A 21,456-nucleotide genomic window follows, 5' to 3' on the forward strand; every position below is an offset into this window, starting at 1 on the left:
AAAAAAAAAAAAAAAAAAGAAAAAAAAAAACAAGTATATCAAGGGACACTGTATTATGCGAAATTATTCTCTAGAAGTGAAAAAGAAATAAATTCTGTTTGACAAATATTGAAGTAATTTGTTGTTGTTAGACCTGCCTTGTAAGAAATGTTAAAAGACAGTCTGAGAGAAGAAAAATGATATAGGTCAGATACTCATATCTATGGTAAGAAAGTGTTGGGAAAGGAACAAGTGAGGATAAAATAAAATTCTCTTATTTTTCTTATTGTTAGTTGAATAATTTGTCCAAAATAATAATAGTAACTAGTTTTATTTTAATTCATCCAACAACAGTAGAATATACATTCTTTTCAACCTCACATGGAGGATTCATTCACCAAGGCAGACCACATTCTGGGCCATAAAACATGTCTTATCAAATTCAAAAGAACAGAAGCCATGCAACGTCTTCTCTCAAACTACAATAGAATTAAACTAGATATCAATAACAGGAAAATAGCTGGAAAATTCCAAAATACGTAGGAGATTTATAAACAACACACTTCTAAGTAACACATAGGTCAATAAAAATTTAAAGATATTTTGAAATAATAAAAATAAAATAAAATTTAGCAAAATTTGTAGGATATAGTAAAAGCAGTGCTTAAAAGGAAATTCATAGCACGGAATACATATACTAGAAAAGAGCAAAGATCTAAAATGAATCATCTAAGATGCCATTTCTAGAACTTGAAAAGAAGAGCAAATTTAATCCAAAGTAAATAGGAGAAAAGTAATAAATATATTAAGTTAGTTTTCAAGAAAATTGTAATTCTTAATTATAATTGCCAATATTTTTGAGGGGGGACATATTTTATCATTATCTCATTCCAGAAGACTCCATAAAGATCTATAGTCTCTCTAAAAAATAAATACTTTACTCAGATTATATGTAGGTTCTTCTATAATATAAAGCATCTAACCATCAACCTGTAGTTCAGATCTTTAGTGAAGAGTGGGGAGGTCTTTCCATATACTCTCTGTGGTTACTTTTAACATGCAATAATAAATCTTACTCCAAAATATATCCTTTCTTTATTTGTTAGAACATTCAGAGTTAATTTTTTCCCAACTTTTATTTTAGAATCAGGGAGTACATGTGCAGGTTTGTTACAAAAGTATATTGCATAATGCTGCAGTTTGGAGTACGAATGAATTTGTCACCCAAGAAGTAAGCATAGTACCCAACAAGTAGTTTTTTTTTTTCAATTCTTACCTGTCGTCCTCTCTCCCAATTCTTGTATTCCTTTCCAATACCAAATCTTATCCAAGGTGTCTGAAAACATATTTTTCAGTTCCTCTTAACTGATTTTTGTTTTATATGTATTCAATATTTTAAACTCTTCTCAACTGGTTTCTTTTTAGTTGATGTGATATGAACACTAATTTAGTCTTATAAGCAGTCTTCCCCATACACTATACTAATTTATATTCTTTTTCTCTATTAATATTCACCTCTGCCAACAATATGTACTTGCCAGTATATAAACAAACTTAATATTTTACAAATTACAAAATAGAACATAGTAATACCTGGTTATTGCTATTAAAAGGAAAGATTAACATGATTAATAAATTACAGAAATAATTTTTATTAGAAAATTAGTATTCTATATTCAGAATATAATGTATGTGTCAGTTATTCATATTATTCAGTTACATACTCTGTCAGATTTTCCAATCATTTTGGAAAAGTGGAGATTTTTCATATTTTAACTACCACATGAAGCATTTCAGTTTTGTTTCTCATTATTTATTTATATTGCACATCTGAAAACTAGAATAACTCAAATGAGCAGGCCCCAAAGCATTTCCCCTGAATCATATCATTGCAGCTATGGGCCCATAGGATTCTACTGTCTACCAAGGGAAGCTAAAAACCACTGCAATTGATATATCCTCTTCTACCAAGTTAAAAGCCCCTTACCACTTGTTGCAAATTTATAATATGCACATAGAGGAGGAATCTAGTCACTTTTGTTCATTTTAGACTTTGATAATTTTATAACTATTTTGTGAAATGTATATACACATCTGTAAATTATCAAGTTCAAATAATAATATAACGTTCAAAGGCAAATTAAGTATAGCAACACATTACAGAAAGTATCAAGGCTCCAACTACAGTTTCAAAGAAATTCTGCAGTTAAAAATAAATCAGTACCATTATCAGTAAACCTTTCCTTAGTTTGTATCAACTAAAGTACTAATTTTAAAATTATCATACATTTTAATCACACTATATAAACCATTTCTATAAAATAAAATGCCCATCAGTTATACCTCATCTTTACTCCCAACTTTGATGGCAAACACATTAAGTGTAACTATACAAGGTTATAACTCATGAATATATTTAAATTAAATATTAAGAAGTAAAAAATATTTATTTTGTATATTTATTTCTTTTCCAAATGTGATACATAATAAATATTGAAAAGAAAATTTTCAAAGCCTTTGCTGAGTGTACCTTTAGACTTAAAATTTATTCGCTGAACCTTTTAGGTACTAGGAAGACAGATCATCATTATTTTAAGTAATATATTAAAATATTAGATTTGATGGTCTACATGAAAGTAATTTATTTTATAAGCATGAACTATAATATTAAATGGAAATCTGAATACTGGACTCCAGAATTATCACAACAGCTGTTAAGATATCTGCATATAAAATCAAATCATAAAAAAAGAATGAAAAGTTTCAGTTTTAGAAAATCTAATTGTAAGGATTCCAATCGGTAATATTTTATACATATTGTGATTACAAACTTTATTTTTAGTTTAGAATGTCTGCAACATATTAAGCTCATCTCTATTAATAAAATAAAGAAATTATATTTTTTAAATACTCTTTATTTTGATAACAGATTTGTTAAGTAATGACTATTTTAATAAAGAATTACCATAGGCCAGTGCAGTGACTCATGCCTGTATAATCCCAGAACTTTGAGAGGGCAAGGCAAGAGAATGCATGAGTCCAGGAGTGAGCTATGATCTGCCACTGCACTCCAGCCTGGGTGAAAGGTTGTCTCTAAAATAAAATCCTGTCTCTAAAAATATAAAAGAATTGCCATGATTTTATATCACAGAAAAAATATATTTTAAAAATTAAGAAGGGGAGAGTCTAGTAGAACAGTCAGACCAGTACATGTGTCCTGGAAAATGAACATAGAATACAGTGCATGTTTAAGTTAATATAAATAACCTTGATAGCACAAAACATATTTTCATGGCATATTCTATATGTTTTCAAATGACGTGAAAAGTCATTCAGAACAAGGAATCAGGATTCATTTGTAATTATAACTTTTTTATTTAAATGTATTGGCTTTTAAATTTCAGAAGGTTATATACTTCTGTTCAGAAAAAAAGCTTTTGTGAGACATCATTTTCAGTTTGTATTTTATTCCAATTTGGAAACTGCAAAAGCATAAACCTAAAAAACTAAAAGGTAGTGAGCCAGAAGATGGATATTAAACAGTCAAAATTAATAAAAGCATTCACAGAAAATAATCTGCACAAAAATCACAACCTCTTAATAAGGAAATTAGTACAACAAATATTTCTTCTAGCCCAAAACACTACTTGGTTAGTTTTCAAGAACAGATTTTGGATCTCCTAAAATTAAGCCATTAATACCTTACTCTTAAGTGTCATAAATATTGTATTACATTAATTAAAATTTAATTCTTGACTCTACTAATTTATATTCTTCAAGTACTTGCCCTCTCCCTGTCCCTTTCCCCTCCCCGAAACCTCATGCTGGTATTTGGACAAAGTAGATTATGATTACACTACTGGGGAACTCCATTTGGAAAAAAAAAAAAATTCCACAAAATACTAAGGGAGGAAGTATAATAAAAGTTCAAGGGTGGGACAATGTTTCCTTGAACTACGGAAAGTTGAGGGATATGAGGGTTCCTCCAACAGGGCATAGTGAGAAAAAAAATATTTAAGAAATAACTTGAGAACAGGCTAGCTGAGTAAATAAATTCAAATAAAACAAACTGCAAAAAGAGAAGTTTTGCTTTTGTTGCATGTCAGGAAGGGTAGCAGGAGGAAACAGTGGTTAAACAGAGCCATGAAGAACAAGGACTGGAAACAAGTACAGTCCTAGGTTGGCCTGACCACAGCATGCACTATGAGCTCCACAGTACATAATCCAGGACCCTATTCATTTGGCTTCAACTTCCTCCTATAAAGAAGGGGGGAAAATTAAAACATGCTTCTCTATAATTTCCACACAACAGTCATAGTTATGTCTATAGAAATAAAAAAACAATGTAACTGGCATTAACTGTAAATGGGTTAGAAGGCATTTTAATGGGGGGATGAAAATGTTCTAAACCTGTACCTCAATAAAGTTGTTTAAAAAAATCTATCTCATTCTTCCTTATGGCAGCTCTTCCAAGAAATAAAAGCCCAAATGCCTCCACAGAATATAATTTTCAATTTATTATAGTCTAGTATGTTCAATGTCTTTTAAAATGTGGAATCTAAAACTGAATAGATTATTTCCTATGTGTTCGATTTGTGCAGAATTAATGGGCTTACAGCTTGGCTGGATTGATATATTTTACTTTGGTAAAATAATATTCTGATAAATAGAAAATATTCTGATAAATGGAAAAACTCTGTGGCAAATACTCTAGTAAAATAATACTCTAGTAGCTTAAGATGTTAAACAATCATATCGCACTGTTTTATTATATTGAATATGAACTTAAATAAAATCTCTAGATTTTTTTGGCCCCCAACAATTAACTGCCATGGAAATTTACTCCTACTCATATATACAGTGTTTTTTAGTTTTTTTACTTAAAAATTAATATTAACGAAAATTTGAGAAAAGAAAGAAAAGAGAACAGAACCCATAGCTGATAATATGGTATATTTATTTCCAGCAAATTTTGATTGCACGATATAGTCATATTGAGAAAATATAATTTCCCATTTCTATGGCCATCTTTCCCAGATCCAAGAAATACTCTATTTAATATTCTGTATGACACCATCCCAGATCCAAGAAATACTCTATTTAATATTCTGTATGATAGAATCTAACACATCACTCCGTTTGTCTCCTCACAACTGTTACCACTGGATGATTTTATTTGGTTACTTCTTGTTTATTTCACCTTATTAGAATATACAGACCCCAGACATATAGGCTCTGCTGACCTTCATTCCCTTGGGACCTCACCTAGTTCCACAGTTAAAATTAATTCTATCTTCTTGCTGACAATTCTTAAAATTGTATCTCTAGCCCAGACCTCTTTCCTGAATTCTAGACTCATATATAATGCATACAGACACATACACACACAAACTTCTCTTACGTATTCACTGCACACACATATGTCTGTTTATTCCACATGTCCAAAATCAAATTCTGGACTCTATTACCCCAACAATCTTCCTCAGTCAGAAACTTACCCATCTTAATTGATGGCCATCCCAAGGTAGTCATTTTGATTCCTCTTTTTCTCTTACAGTCCACACCCATTAATTCTATCAGCACATTTTATTGTTTTTGTCTTAAAAATACATCCAGAATCTGACCAACTTCTCACCATCCCCACTGCTACCATCCTGGTCAAGACTTCACCAACTCTCACCTGCAATATTGGAGTAGCCTCCAAGCAAGTCTCCCTGCTTCTATCATTGCCTCATCCCCCATTATAATCTATTCTCGTATCTCTGAGTGATCTCTTTAAACACAAGGCACATCATTTTAAAACCCTGCAATGGCTTTGTTTCCCTTAAGAGTAAAACCCAAAATTCTTTCTATGGCCCTTTGTTCCCTCTCTGACCTTCTCTTGCTACCTTCTCTTTTGGTTACTCTCACTCAAGTCTCTGTATTTGCTAAATGTTCTTCAGTAAGATACCGTTTTTTAATTAATGAAAATGTTTAAATGATAAAACTATGAAAGAGTAATCTAATCTGCCATTTTATCCAAATGCTTCCACTATTAGAACACGATTGTATAACAAGTCTGAGAAGAAAAACTAAGTAAATTTATGGTGCCCTGAATGCCTATGTACCTAATGAAGGCCTTGATACAGACAAATCTTCTCAAAAAATCAAACGGTATGATGAAATAGCACAATTTCTGGGTTTGGGATTGAAATATATTTCTTAAATCTTTTATTACTAATTGTGATAGCTTGACTAAGTCACTATTCCCTGATTCAGTTTTCTTCTGTGTAAAGATGAAGTGATCTGTAAAACTAATAAACGTGGTGTTCTACAACAGGAACACCTCTACATGGCTACCCAAAATACACCTAAAAAGACTGACTTATTTCTAAGAATGCTATTGAACATTCTAGATTAATCTGCATATACAAAAGAATGACAGAAAATAAACCAAAATATCAAAAATATTTGGAGCCTGGTTGCGGATTGAATTTTATACAATTTCCAAAGGTGGCTCACTCTCTAGGAACCACAAACTTAAGGTTCCTAAAAAGAACAGATTTTAAATATTCAGACTGTGTACGTTATCACGACCCAGGGTTGGGGGCAGATGGCTCCAGATGACCTGGGGTGGCGGGGGGAAAGGACAGATGGGGGAGATCTTCTATCAGTATCTCCTGGGGAACTGCTCCAGGCTGAAACACATCACCAGTTAGGAGGAATCGCCTTTGATGTGAAAGTTGGGAAACTAGACTGTAGTTTCGCCTTATCCTTAGCGGGTCGGTTCTAACAATTTTGTAACCCAACCTGAACCACTCACCGGGTCAACTGGGCCGCAAGCCCTTATGAGTTGGAGACAAGTGGCCCAGACCCAACACAGTCAGACAAATCGCTGGATGGCCATCTGCTCCTGAGACCGTTGCTAGAGAAACCAGAAGAGATCCAGGTTCACCACATCATGGTTTTCCGGGAGGGAGCGAACTAAGGCGCTCCGGGGCGTGATTACGTGAGGGACGCACGGAGGGGGCGGGCCAGAAATAACCGGACTGCGGCGCACCCCAGGGCGCATGCGTGCTGTGCGGCGCGGTCTCAGGGAAGGTGGGGCTATGGCAGCTGCTAGGGACCCTCCGGAAGTATCGCTGCGAGAAGCCACCCAGCGAAAATTGCGGAGGTTTTCCGAACTGAGAGGTACCAGAGAAGGCATCCGAGTTCTCCTGGGCAATGCAGAGGGAGGGTGCTTTTGCGTGCCAGGAGGTTTGTTGGACTGTCACTTCCCGTCTGCCTCTCATCTGCAGGCCTGTGACGCCCCCCAGGAGTAGCTAGCTAATAATCCTTTTGAGTTTTTTTATTCTTTTCATTGTCCCTGCTTGACATGCTTGTTGCTTATTCTTAGTAGTATAGATATTAAAATGAGGGCGGAGGAAGAAGAAGAAAGAAAATCTGGTGAAGTTATGCATTGATTAGCTCATTAATAAAAGTTACTTTAAATAAGTCTAAAAGATATGAAGCACAGTATTTTGACCTTTGTGAGTAGATCCCAGCCCCCTAATGTAAACTTCACTGTTTACATTACATTCATCTACTTCTGTAATGTAAACGTTTGTTGAGGGAGTAAGAGAGCATGGAGGAATTATGGATTAAAAAAAGGAAGAAATTTGTTATCAAAAAATTGGCTATGCCACTTAATCCCCGTACAACTGGCTAATAAAAGTGGTTACTGATGCAGTGACTGCTTAAAAAATACTGGGACTAATACTTGGATAACAGTAAAATGTTCAGTACTATTAGATTCTAGCTGACGGGTTCTGTTTGTTAACTAATTAAAACGATAAATCATTTTGTTTATCAATAAAGAGATTCCAACTGTCTACTAAAAGTGCAGACTGTCTTTTAAAGATGTCATCAGAAAGTTGAGACTTTCTGTTATCCAGAATTTTATGTTCTAACAGCCTATGTAAGTTTGCATGGTTTATCTTAAAGTAATAGAAAATAAAGTACCCACATTTATAAACAGCAGCATTGATGGAATGGATCTTTGGGTTGTGTCTTTTTTTTTTTTTTTTTTCTTTTTTTTTGAGACCGAGTCTCGCTCTGTCCCCCAGGCTGGAGTGCAGTGGCTCTATCTCGGTTCACTGCAAGCTCCACCTCCCGAGTTCACGCCATTCTCCTGCCTCAGCCTCCCAAGTAGCTGGGACTACAGGCGCCCACCACCAAGCCCGGCTGATTTTTTGTATTTTTAGTAGAGACGGGGTGTCACCGTGTTAGCCAGGATGGTCTCCATTGCCTGACCTCGTGATCTGCCAGTCTCATCCTCCCAAAGTGCTGCGATTTCAGGCGTGAGCCACCGCGCCCGGCCTGGGTTGTGTCTGTCTCAGTCACCTAACACTAAGTGTCCCTGATACGTAAGAATTGATTCGCAACGCTGGAGATTTGTTTGTCTCCTCTTCTTATTGAAGAATTGAGGCGATAGTCTTTGGCAAGTTAAAAGTCGCTCTCTTAATCAAGAAACATTATATCGTTCAGCATTTATAATTAAATTGGATTGTAGACCATAAAAAGAGGGAGTGATCTAAAAGAGAGAAAAAAAAGGAACTTGTGAACAGTCCTCATTGTAACTATTTTGAATCATACTAATGCACCACTGATTATTCCCTAACTCTCAAAAGCCAAAGATACATTTTGGAAGATGGTAATAGATGTTACCTTCTTTTTCTTCTTCCTAAGTAGGCAAACCTATGGCAACTAGAAAATTCTGATAATTTTTATTGTCATTTGCTTGCCTTTTCCAAATAGGCAAACTGGTAACACCTGGAGAATTCTGGGACATAGTTGCAATAACAGCGGCTGATGAAAAACAGGAACTTGCTTACAACCAACAGCTGTCAGAAAAGCTGAAAAGGAAGGAGTTACCCCTTGGAGTTCAGTATCACGTTTTTGTAGATCCTGCTGAAGCCAAAATTGGTATGCGCTTTATGGTCAGATTTATAATATAGGTCCTAAGCGGAATAATCATTGAAGAAAAGCTTTTCTGTGACTTACAGTGTATAAACTGCATATCTCTACCCACAGCTTTATAAACTTTAAAATTTGAACATAAATTCACTTTTTTTAGAAAGATAAAAGGAATAGCAACTGTTCTTACCCATTATGACTTACCTTGAAAAACTTCCAGAATGTTACTTAAAAGATAATTTTATTAGTTTTTATGAAATTTACACTACTCAGATAGGAATACTTCTTTGGACCTTATCAGTAGAGCTTTTAAGGTCCTCTCCACTCCAAAGTTCCTCCAGCAGTTTACATGAAGAAAGCAAAGTAGTGGGAAAAAATACTCTTGGCCTTTTGAGGACATAATGCAAAAGAACACTGTCACGTGGCTTAAATATCATAATACATATATTTGAAAGCCCTACTTTAGGTCAACTTTGCACTTTGACCTTCCATTGCAGATAGAAATAAATGCTGTTTTTCTGAAGGCTATTTTCTATGTGATACTTAAATTTGAAGCCCCTTGATACCAGAGATAGGATATCTGTAAATGACATTAGCATTATTCTAATTAGCCAATGTTCTTTTAATCCTTACAACTATGAGGTCAGTACTCTTATTATTTCTTTTTTTTTTTTTTTTTTTTTTGAAATGGGGTCTTGCTCTGTTGCCCAAACTGGAGTGCAGTGGCCCGATCTTGGCTCACTGCAAGCTCCGCCTCCTAGGTTCACACCATTCTCCTGCCTCAGCCTACCAAGTAGCTGGGAATACAGGCGCCTGCCACCACGACCGGCTAGTTTTTTTTGTTTGTTAGTTTGTTTTAGTAGAGACGACGGGGTTTCACCGTGTTAACCAGGATGGTCTCAATCCCCTAACCTCAACATCCGCCCGCCTCGGCCTCCCAAAGTGCTGGGATTACAGGCGTCATATTATTTCCGTAGATGAGAATCTGAGGTACTGAGAGTTAAATAACTGGCCCAAGATAACTAGTGTGGTAGTTATATTTAAGATTTTTTTTTGGAATTCAAGTTCTAAAAATCTTTTTTTCTAAAGGAACTCTTAACTTGTGTTGTTGATTGTGTTATTTGGGAGAATTTAAATGGGCTTTGTGATTTGTAACTCTGTATGAATGCTTATGTTTATCAGTCTTCTAATGTTACAGATTGTGTAATTTATTTCTTCTTTCTTATAATTACTATTTTGGGGAGAATATTACCTCATCATTTATTACTGAGGGTTGTTGTCTGGGTTTCATTGCTAATTTATTGATTGGTTGTTTGCTATGAGACATTTTTAATTTTGTTCTATTGCCAATACCTTTGGTGTCCATCTATTTAATTATTCCTGAAAGGCAAATCCTCAAGGTGATATAACACCTAAATTTACCATCATGACAAAGTTTTAGTAGGTTTCTATTAAATAAATTGTGCATTTTAACTTTGTTTTAAGGAAATGGAGGATCAACACTTTGTGCCCTTCAACGTTTGGAAAAGCTATATGGAGATAAATGGAATTCTTTTACCATCCTATTGATTCACTCTGGTAATGTTATACTTTACTAATTTACATTTTCTTTTTAGTCTTTCACCTTTAATACTTTAGAGACTTTTTTCTGTCTTGCAAACACTTTCCTTCTTTTTAAAAAAAATCTTTGAAGTTATTCTGCTTTGAAAACAAATATTTCATGATTTTCATGATTTTTTTTAGGTTGTAAGTAGTATAGTGGTTTTCACAAATGTTACTCGTAAAATTGTAGATCACATATATCGTCAACCTTTTATAAATATTGTTTTCTTTTGGGTATGTATATAGAAAATTATTTTCCTAAGACAACTCATTCAAATATGAATAGTTCCCAGGAATGCTTTAGTGGGGATTTTTCTTTTAAATTTAATTTACATTTTAAGTTCCAGGGTACATGTGCAGGTTTGTTGCATAGGTAAACGTGTGCCATGGTTGTTTGCTGCACCTATCAACCCATCACCTAGGTATTAAGCCAGTATGCATTAGCTATTTTACCTAATGCTCTTTCTTCCTTAATGGGGATTCTTGCTTTGAGGGAAGGCTGGTTTAACACTGTCATTACTAGACTTTTGCCAGTACTTTTTATCTTGCATTTTTGTGTGATTATTGGTAGCCAGAGGCCACAATGCTTAAAAATAAAAGGAAAATGTGACAATATACGGAGTGAACAAGTAAATATGTAAGAGAGAAATCACACACATAAAATAAGACATTTTAGGCCGGGCGCGGTGGCTCAAGCCTGTAATCCCAGCACTTTGGGAGGCCGAGACGGGTGGATCACGAGGTCAGGAGATCGAGACCATCCTGGCTAACACGGTGAAACCCCGTCTCTACTAAAAAATACAAAAAATTAGCCGGGCGAGATGGCGGGCGACTGTAGTCCCAGCTACTCGGGAGGCTGAGGCAGGAGAATGGTGTAAACCCGGGAGGCGGAGCTTGCAGTGAGCCGAGATCGCGCCACTGCACTCCAGCCTGGGCAACAGAGCGAGACTCCGCCTAAAAAAAAAAAAAAAAAAAAAAGACATTTTAAACACGGAAAAGTAGGAAGGACATAGCCTCATAATAAAGAAACCTTTCAAATTGAATACATTTAGTTGTGCGAAAATTTTGGTTACATGAAAACCTTTGTTGTTTTTCTCTGTATGTTAAGGGATTAATGAAAACTCATGAACCGACACCAGTCCAGGGACAGGTATTTTAGAGTTGTCTGTCTACATGGCTTCCAAAGCACTTTCTCATTCTTATGATTTACATACAAAACAATGATTCTTTGTAAAGATGATGTCAAAGTAAAGCATCCAAGTTCTGGTTTGAAGACTAAAAATGTGTAAAAAAAATCTAATTTACAATTTTATTTAATAAAATAATTATTATCAGTTTAGTAAAATTAAATTAGATACCAGGAAATGCGTAGTTAGATTTTTTTTTTTATTTTGCTTTTGGAAATAGATAATTCTTAGTACTAAACTTTACTATTGACTGGTCTTTGAAAAAAGAAAAAATAGAGAGTTATTAGCTCCCTTTTGTGGAACAATATACTGTGTGCTGCCAAGTGCTTTACATGTATTGTTGATCTTCAGTAATAAACTAACCTTAGCTTACTATAACATTTTACTTTATAAACGTCTTAATTTTTTTAACTTTTGACTCTATTGTAATAACACTCAACCTACAAACACTGTACAGCCGTACAAAATATTTTCTTTATATCATTAGGGTTTATTCCGTTGTTTTATTTTACCTTTTAAACTTTTTGGTTAGAAATGATGACACAAAAACAGTGTAGGCTTAGGCCTACACTGGGTCAGGATCATCAGTATCACTGTCTTCTACCTCTGTAGTCCTACTAGAGTTCAGGAGCTGTCATCTCCTATAACAATGCTGCTTTCTGAAATACCTGCTGAAGGAGCTGCCAGAGGCCATTGTATGCTTAACTTTTTTTTGTATATATCATATGAATTTATTCTAAAATAACAATGAAAAGTATACTATAGTAAACATAAAAACCAGTAAAATAGTCATTTATTACCAAGTATTGTATTCTATACATAATTGTATGTTCTATAGTTTAGTAAACTGGCAGCACAGTAGGTTTGTTTATACCAGCATCACCACAAACATTTGAGTGGTGCATTATGCTAGGACTTTACAATAGCTCCAACATCACTAGGTGACAGGAATTTTTCAGCTCCATTATGATCTTATGGGACAACCTATATATATGCTGTCCATCTTTGAGCGAAATGTTATGAAGAAGCAAATGACTGTATTTTAGCATTAGTATATTAATTTTCTATAATTTTATTTTCTGTGAAGTAGATTCTTAATTAGAAGTCTAAACCTGGTTGAAGTTTGTTGTTTAAAATGTAGATATAATCTGGGCGCAGTGACTCATGCCTGTAATCCCAGCACTTTGGGAGGCCGAGGCGGGTGGATCACCTGAGGTCAGGAGTTTGAGACCAGCCTGGCCAACATGGTGAAACTTCGTCTCTACTAAAAATACAAAAATTAGCCAGGCATGGTGGCAGGCGCCCGTAATCCCAGCTACTCGGGAGGCTGAGACAGGAGAATCACTTGAACCTGTGACACAGAGGTTGCGGTGAGCCAAGATCGCGCCACTGCTCTCCAGCCTGGGTGACAGAGTAAGACTTCATCTCAGAAAAAAAGAAAAAAAATGTAGATACAACATCATGTTTTGGGCCATGGTCCTTCTTGTTTGTTATACATGTAATTCAAAACATTTCACAGATTCTACGGTATACTTAAATTTTTTCCTGACCTATAGTTTTTAAAATTGTGTTATATCAAATGGCAACAAGAGAATTTCTCTTTGAATTTGTAATCTAGATTTCATTATTCTTTCCTGATTTACAGTAACACATGGTATATATTAAATATCTTTAAATATATTTTGATTTGTAACTTACAGGTTATTAAACCCTGGGTTTTGAAAATTTTATAAACAATACTACATTTTTAAATGGTTATTTTGTTTTAATTTTATAGGTGGCTACAGTCAACGACTTCCAAATGCAAGTGCTCTGGGAAAAATTTTCACTGCTTTACCTCTTGGTAACCCCATTTACCAGATGCTAGAATTAAAACTAGCCATGTACATTGATTTCCCCTTACATATGAATCCTGGAATTTTGGTTACCTGTGCAGATGATATTGAACTTTATAGTATTGGAGAATTTGAGTTTATTAGGTTTGACAAACCTGGCTTTACCGCTTTAGCTCATCCTTCTAGTTTGACGATAGGTACCACACATGGAGTATTTGTCTTAGATCCTTTTGATGATTTAAAACATAGAGACCTTGAATATAGATCTTGCCATCGTTTCCTTCATAAGCCCAGCATAGAAAATATGTATCAATTTAATGCTGTGTGTAGACCTGGAATTTTTTGTCAACAGGACTTTGCTGGGGGTGACATTGCCGATCTTAAAGTAGACTCTGACTATGTCTACACAGATAGCCTATTTTATATGGATCATAAATCAGCAAAAATGTTACTTGCTTTTTATGAAAAAATAGGCACACTGAGCTGTGAAATAGATGCCTATGGTGACTTTCTGCAGGCTTTAGGACCTGGAGCAACTGTGGAGTACACCAGAAACACATCAAATGTCGTTAAAGAAGGGTCAGAGTTGGTAGAAATGAGACAGAGAATATTTCATCTTCTTAAAGGAACATCACTAAATGTTATTGTTCTTAATAACTCCAAATTTTATCACATTGGAACAACCGAAGAATATTTGTTTTACTTTACCTCAGATAACAGTTTAAAGTCAGAGCTCGGCTTACAGTCCATAACTTTTAGTATCTTTCCAGATATACCAGAATGCTCTTGCAAAACATCCTGTATCATTCAAAGCATACTGGATTCAAGATGTTCTATAGCACCTGGCTCAGTTGTGGAGTATTCTAGATTGGGGCCTGATGTTTCAGTTGGGGAAAACTGCATTATTAGTGGTTCTTATATCCCAACAAAAACTGCCCTCCCTGCACATTCTTTTGTGTGTTCCTTAAGTTTAAAGATGAATAGATGCTTAAAGTATTCAACTATGGCATTTGGAGTGCAAGACAACTTGAAAAAGAGTGTGAAAACATTGTCAGATATAAAGTTACTTCAATTCTTTGGAGTCTGTTTCCTGTCATGCTTAGAGGTTTGGAATCTTAAAGTTACAGAGGAACTGTTCTCTGGTAACAAGACGTGTCTGAGTTTGTGGACTGCACGCATTTTCCCAGTTTGTTCTTCTTTGAGTGATTCAGTTACAACATCCCTAAAGATGTTAAATGCTGTTAAGAACAAGTCAGCATTCAGCCTGAATAGCTATAAGTTGTTGTCCATTGAAGAAATGCTTATCTACAAAGATGTAGAAGATATGATAACTTACAGGGAACAAATTTTTCTAGAAATCAGTTTAAAAAGCGATTTGATTTAGAGACATTTTAAATATTGTACACTTTGCCTTTTTGAGTAACATTCCAGAGATAGGTATTTTCTGTAGGCTGTTTGTTTCACTGAACTCAATGAAAATTGTATTAATGTAATTCCTGTAGCATAATAATAATAGCACAAAAGTACATATAAATCATTTTGAAGAAAATATTTCAAGACTAAGTTGAGAAAACAGATATTTTTTGGATGTATATCAGTATTTTAGTTTTAATAATGATTGATTTGTAGAGCATTGTTTTTTCACATAATTAGTTTTAAAGATAATTTTCTAAGCATATCTTTAGAATTTTTCCATCTTTTTTGAGGCTTTTGATCCAGTAAAGTTCTAAGTATTCACTGGCACTTCTCTCCTCAACTGTAATTCTATTTTGAATAATAAAACTGGCATACTGTAGGAAGTTCAGAGTAGTGTAGGAATACTGTAGAAATACTTTTTCAGAAACAAATCCATAGCTGACACATTCACTCAGTGCCCAATATATTGTGATTATTTTAGTTGATAAATAACTAGATACAAAGACCTCTGAAATTGATGATAACATTCATATCTCATTAATTTTATCAAAATGAAACTAAAAGTACATATGTATTATACACTTGAACATGTGTTTGTGTATATTTAAATTTTTCCTTTATGTTCCATTCCATAGGAAAACACACACATATGCACACAAAACTCAGTTATCTGTGGGGAAAATGGTAGTAATAATTGAAATTCATCAATAATCATATAATTTCACTATAGACTTTACTTGTATTATCTCCTGTCAGTCCTTCTAACAAAACTGAAATTACCAAATGAACTGAATTTACTTTTCATCTTATTTTTTGTCCACACACTGGTGATGCTGAGAAACAATAATTGGTCCAAATGCAGACATCAAGAAGCAGGCAGGAGAATAGAAAAACTTAGATCTAATACACAGATGATAAAGTTTCAAGAAAATAAAAATTGGCTGGAATCTCAAGTTATGTATTTCTATGTTGGTATAAGCATATAAGTGAAAAGTCTTCATACTAAAGTGTAATAGAGAAAAGATTTGTCAGTGTGTGTTTTTTTTTTTAATGAAATAACTAGTCTGTGCTACTTTATGTCAATGTAAAAATTGGTAAACTAGAAGTAACTTGTGCACAACCCTCAGTTACGATACTTGTGTGTGCGTTTTTTTTTTTCCCAAAGTTTTTCCCAAGGATAAGATACAAATACATGGTAGCTATTGTTTAAAATGATTGATTTACTTGCAGATTTTCAGAGGATGTTATGTGTTTGTCATTCACTAAATGTTCAGAATTGTAGTTTTACCAAATCTGAAGTGCTATCAATTATAAGAATCACCATTATTTTATGTTCCATTAAGAAAAACACAATAAAACATGACACAATGCTTTGTTACTTGAAATTTTCATATTTGTTGGAGATCTCTTTTAGTTGTTTTAAATACAGATTTTTATTTAACCCTCTTGCATATACATATCAAATAACAAAAAAGTGAAATATTGAATGAATGTACATATAAAATAACAAAAAAGTAAAATACTGAGATATCATCAAGAAATTTCTACAGCTTCACATTCAAACTCTTCAGCACTTTCAGAGCTATTGATATGCATACGTCCACCTAGTACCTTCTGTGCTTTCAGAGTTATTGGTAAGGCTGTATTTCCTGAGTGCTCTTACCGCACTTACGTCTGGATTTTTTTTTTTTACCTAACTGCAGACCCACACTCCTGCAAGTTTTGATACCCTTCTGTTTGACAAAACTCAGTTTCACTTTTGCTTCAGTTTAATCACAGGTCCTTAGAAGATCAGACCTGTGATTGATTTGTCACAAATTGATATCATATTAACATGTTAATATGAAAATTATTGTTTAGTAAACCAGAAGTGACCATCTGAAGCCCTCAAATATGGTATTTGTGTGTTTATTTTTTTCTTTTCAAGATTCTTTTAAAGAAAATATATGATAGCTGTTGTTTAACATTTATTTACTTGCAGAGTGTTCAGAGGATGTTATATGTTTATTAAGTGCTCAATACTGTATTTTACCTAACCTGAATTTTAAGCATAATCCTGCACAATGCATGGATTCTAGTTGCTTTGAAATGGTTCTTTTCAAAGGACTTATCAAGATCTCTTGCTCTGAGATATATTGCTTGGTGTACAGTAGCACACACATACCACCAATAGTGTACCTAATTCAACTGAAAGAACACTCATATACACAGATATGACCAAGTTCACATGTGAGCAAGTAACAACTCTATGACTATTGCTGCCTGACTAATAGCTATTATACTATCATTTGTAAGGCACATTCTGTTTTCTGTGATGTCAAAATGTGGAGAAAAAAGATGAATTAGGAAATGATTCTAACGTAAATGTGTGTTTTAATAAAAGGATCTAGGCAAAACAAAACAAAACAAAACAAAAAGTAAGTCACTCCTAAATTTAATCCCTGAATGTAGTGTACATGATGAGAGAGAAGTATATTTTTGATAAGAAGTGACTAAATTTTGTAACAATCTTAATTTTCAGGCTTTTCATTTAGTCTCCCAATAAAGATTCGTTTTTTTTCTGAATTTTAACAGCAATAGAAAATAAGACCTACATGTATAAGTTTGAAATTAAAATTTTGTCTCATTTTATAATTTTACTTTTATAAAATCATGGCACTTACATCATATACTCAAGTGTGTCAAATCCTGCTATTGTTTGTAACTATAATCCATACACTTATTGATGGTTTAATAACTGTCAACAAGGGCATGAGAAAAATTCAACATTTGGTAATAATCTTTTACCTTAGGCATTTATTCTCTAAGCAAAGCAGAAATAAAAGATATGTATCACTGTGTACTGATTGAAATAAAGCTTTAAAAATCCAAGTGATACTCTGAAATTGTCAAAAGTTTGATGGCATGAATCCAGGATTAATTCCCGCAACCCCGGATGATCTAGTCATCTTCCGTAGCTACGCAGTACTCCTAATGTTAAGATTACCAAATTCAGCAATAAAGCCAAAATCAAAACCGCCTGTTGTCACATATAGCTGTTAAGTAAACTGCACAAAATCAGAGTTGCTGTTTACATACATCATGATGCCTTCTGGACTTGAGCACCTTGGAGGCTCAGGATTAAGGCACCTCAGTCTAGCCTAGCAGAATTACAATGGAGAGAAGTGAAAACTCTTTAGTAGCTCAAAACCAGCTAAAGGATTTCAGATGCTCTTTTCCTTGTTCATCTAAATCAAGTCTTCATCTGTGTCAAGAACTAAATTGTTAAAGACCTTTTTAATTTGCTTAGTGCAAGAAAAATAATAGCAACCATATATCTAGTTAACTTGAGTCTTCTGTGCCTCTAAATTTTGTTTAGACAAAGCCTATTTCTATTGAGGTTGAGGAACACAATTCTAATAGTAAAATTATTAACATTCCTTGCATTTAACTTTGTCATATTTTCCTTCCTCCAATATTAGTGTGCCAAATTCTGTAACATAATCACATTCTTCATGCTCCCATTTATCTGTATATACAGAAACTTCTGCTTAGGTTTTTTTTTTATACATAATGAAAGTCTAGTCATACCAGTTTGGTTGAAGAATACTAGTTCTATCCCTCGAAGAGCTGTCTACGTGAGCCATAACAAACCGAACTTGCCATGTCATTCAAACTTGCCAATTTGGCTGTAGTTTAGTAGATGACAACTTTGGGTCAGGTTAATATTTGGGGAAATAGAATAATAAAAGCTGCTGATTTTCCTACTGTGTTGATACTTGGAGGATTGGAGGTGTAGAGGGAAGATGCCTGTAAATGAGTGACTATTATCAACTACCTGCATATCAGCTTGATTGTTGACACTTATGTCTGAAGATGTTCATCCCAAGAGTATTATTGTGCATGCAAGTAACTGATTGATACTAACAGAGTTAACATTTTATTTTGGGCTTCTCGGATAAATAGTCTATCTTTTTGAAGCCTCTGGCTGCAGGAATCTCTTAGCCATCACACATATAAATTTCAACCATTCACGCAGAGCAATTCATTTCTGATTGCTATAGACTAGTGCAATCCATCTGCTAGTGTCATTTCCTAGCTATCTGTGCCAGAATTATACTCCTTCAATTGTGCTTCAGTGCATTTCTGAAACAATCTAAACTAAAATGTCTATATTCTTTGGCCACTGGCTTATGATGAGTTACTGATATGCTTGTTGAATCTCCAGCCTCCTTAAATGCTTTTTAAAATCTTTGCTACAACCAACACATCGTAGCTAAGTAATCTGCACATGTGAATGATTTTTTTTTATTTCTTTTCTTACCAGTATCCACTCTTTTCTCTCTGCAGCACATTCAGATGGTTCAAGTGAGTTTTAATTTACCACTTCCTTGTAGGAGAGTGTCACATCGCCCAGAATAGAATTAAAGCATTTACATCTTGAGGCAAAAAAACTTTTAAAATACAACTATGTCGAAATCAAGTAAGTGTTCATTTCATTTGCAGGTTTAGAAATGTTGCACTGCTTAATGAAGTTTACGGGAGTGGTTTTTTTCCTATTATTTTTAGCCTTGGGGTTTGAGAAAGTAAATTATGTCTGTCAATATGCTGTTCTTTAGAGAAGTTTCAAATATTTCTAGAACTAGAAAACTTGGACTACACAAAGAAATAATTATGAATAGATCAAGTGGCCCAAGTTCAGATTTTAAATGTACAGGCACACTGACAAGTCATAAATTAAAAATGCACTAATTATATATCACTGGGATCAATCTTTAATGAAATTGAATAAGAAAGATCATCACTCATTATGACTGGTTAAAGTTGATAGAGCTTCTAATTAAGCATTATCCAGTCAAATAAAGAGCTGTCTATGGAAGCTAGCCTATGAGGAAGGAAGGAGAACGTTTTAGAGTAATTCTTTTTTACTTGTTGCAACAGGTGATTCTTCAATACAAAATAAATATTTACCATGAGTTCAGTGAGAAGAAGCAATTTACAAAATTAGCCATGTTTCTTTTGTCTTCGATTATGTATCCCTAGACTACAAACGTGCTGCAATTTTCCATAACATAAAAATAAATAAGCAAAAACAAAAACAGTAATTCTCTTAGCCATATTATTTCATCAGGATGTAGTCAGCCTAGTTTCATCTACAATGGAACCTAAGTTGTACTAGCTGTCATAATATACCCAACACTGAATTCTAGATTCAGATATGTACCTTCCTGCTTTGTATCCCTCCCTTACTGGAAAAAGGGAGTAAGGTAATCTTTTTCATCTAGATAAATGACACAGCCATTCACCAAATTGCTCAAGGCAAAAACCTGGAAATTTTCCATGACTCTTCAGGTACTTCCCCTCATCCTTTTCATCCTGTTTTCAACAAGTGAAACATATGAAATGAAAAACACATGAATATGAAAAACACAACTGAAATCCATGCACCTCTCTCAACTTGTTCAGCTACCACTGTTTTCTAGACGAATGCAATTTTTTTATATCCCATAATGCCTTATTGTATACTGTAGTAACAATGATCTGACTTCTATAATTGCACATGAAGGCAAAGTTACAGAAAGCCTACAAAGGAAAATTTAAAAGATTGGCACTGAGGTGTATGAGGCGTTGAAAGAAAAAGGAATACTGTGGCCATCTCAACCTTGCTTCACTAATTTAGTACTGTTTTTGTATCCCATCTTGCTCCCCTGAAGACTACCTTTTAGGACAAAGATTCATACTACTTTCTGACATTCTACACTTTATTTTCTCCATGAAGTTTTGCCTGGTGATAGTCTGCAATCTCTTTACCACCCACATTGTTGTTTTTTACCTTTTTCATATTTGCTACATATAATCAGATGTCACCTGGAAATTTGCTTTCCCTTTAGATGTAGGCAACGTTAGTTGAACCTCTATTCTAAACCCCATAGATGTCAAAAACTTCTCTCAAATATCTGTGAAATTCCCGAAGATCATATGTCTTCATAATTACTTTGGTCTGTAAGCTTCCATTTCTGTTGAGTTAGTTCTGTTTGGGTTTGCATGTGATTTTCTCACAATTCTATGAGCTGAGCACCTATTTTTCACTATGTGAGTCTCAAACTTTTCCTCTTTCTCACAATTAGGGCATCACCATATCCCCTCCAGAAAAAGGCCTTCTCACACAAATTTTATGTGTAGCAAATTTCTCTGAATCATTGGAGCTATGGAGGAAGGTGCTGGAAGGAAAGAGAAGGATACATATCAGAGTACAGCATTAAGTAATAATTGTTCTTGGAAATCCTTTGGCATCCTCATCACCAAGACTTTCTTCACTAGCTATTTTTTTTATAATCCAAAATTATGTCTAACTTTGTTTCTCTTCCTCAGACCAACTTCTTCCATCCCATTACGAGATATGCATACATTGTTTACATTGTAGACATGTAGCATTTATCTCTTCTTTCTCTTGTGTCATTAGTTTTCCTCCTTTAATGGATTATTCTCATCAGTACACAAATATTCTGTGATTTTTCCAAAAT

The 21,456-nt window shown here is 34.3% G+C and overlaps 2 protein-coding genes across 3 annotated transcripts in view; both read left to right on the forward strand.

The window, feature by feature from the left end:
• The first annotated feature begins 7,006 nt into the window (after positions 1-7,006).
• FPGT (fucose-1-phosphate guanylyltransferase) lies at positions 7,007-16,338 on the forward strand. Of its 2 annotated transcripts, none has more exons than XM_017868949.1 (4): positions 7,007-7,149; positions 8,755-8,922; positions 10,399-10,491; positions 13,480-16,338. In XM_017868949.1, the coding sequence occupies exons 1-4, from the start codon at positions 7,029-7,031 to the stop codon at positions 14,919-14,921; spliced, it is 1,824 nt and encodes a 607-aa protein (XP_017724438.1). In that variant the 5' UTR covers positions 7,007-7,028; the 3' UTR covers positions 14,922-16,338. The 2 variants fall into 2 exon arrangements, with proteins under 2 accessions (XP_017724438.1, XP_017724429.1); XM_017868940.1 differs by having other exon boundaries at positions 7,018-7,215; positions 13,480-16,165.
• TNNI3K (TNNI3 interacting kinase) overlaps positions 10,406-21,456 on the forward strand; it is a 344,598-nt gene continuing 333,547 nt past the window's right edge. The window contains exons 1-2 of the mRNA XM_017868932.1: positions 10,406-10,491; positions 19,283-19,415. Coding sequence (XP_017724421.1) covers positions 19,403-19,415 — 13 coding nt within the window. The 5' untranslated portion in view covers positions 10,406-10,491; positions 19,283-19,402. The remainder of the gene's footprint in view (positions 10,492-19,282; positions 19,416-21,456) is intronic.

Source organism: Rhinopithecus bieti, unplaced genomic scaffold, assembly GCF_001698545.2.
Source record: "Rhinopithecus bieti isolate Rb0 unplaced genomic scaffold, ASM169854v2 scaffold_973, whole genome shotgun sequence".
Classification (NCBI taxonomy): domain Eukaryota; kingdom Metazoa; phylum Chordata; class Mammalia; order Primates; family Cercopithecidae; genus Rhinopithecus; species Rhinopithecus bieti.

What these genes read in the sequence shown, in the direction of transcription:
- FPGT (XM_017868940.1), top strand. Translation starts at nt 7,029, where the DNA reads ATGCGTGCTGTGCGGCGCGGTCTCAGGGAAGGTGGGGCTATGGCAGCT. An exon ending in TCCTGCTGAAGCCAAAATTG is followed by an intron (nt 8,923 to 10,398) that starts GTATGCGCTTTA and finishes CTTTGTTTTAAG; the next exon opens with GAAATGGAGGATCAACACTT. An exon ending in CATCCTATTGATTCACTCTG is followed by an intron (nt 10,492 to 13,479) that starts GTAATGTTATAC and finishes TTAATTTTATAG; the next exon opens with GTGGCTACAGTCAACGACTT.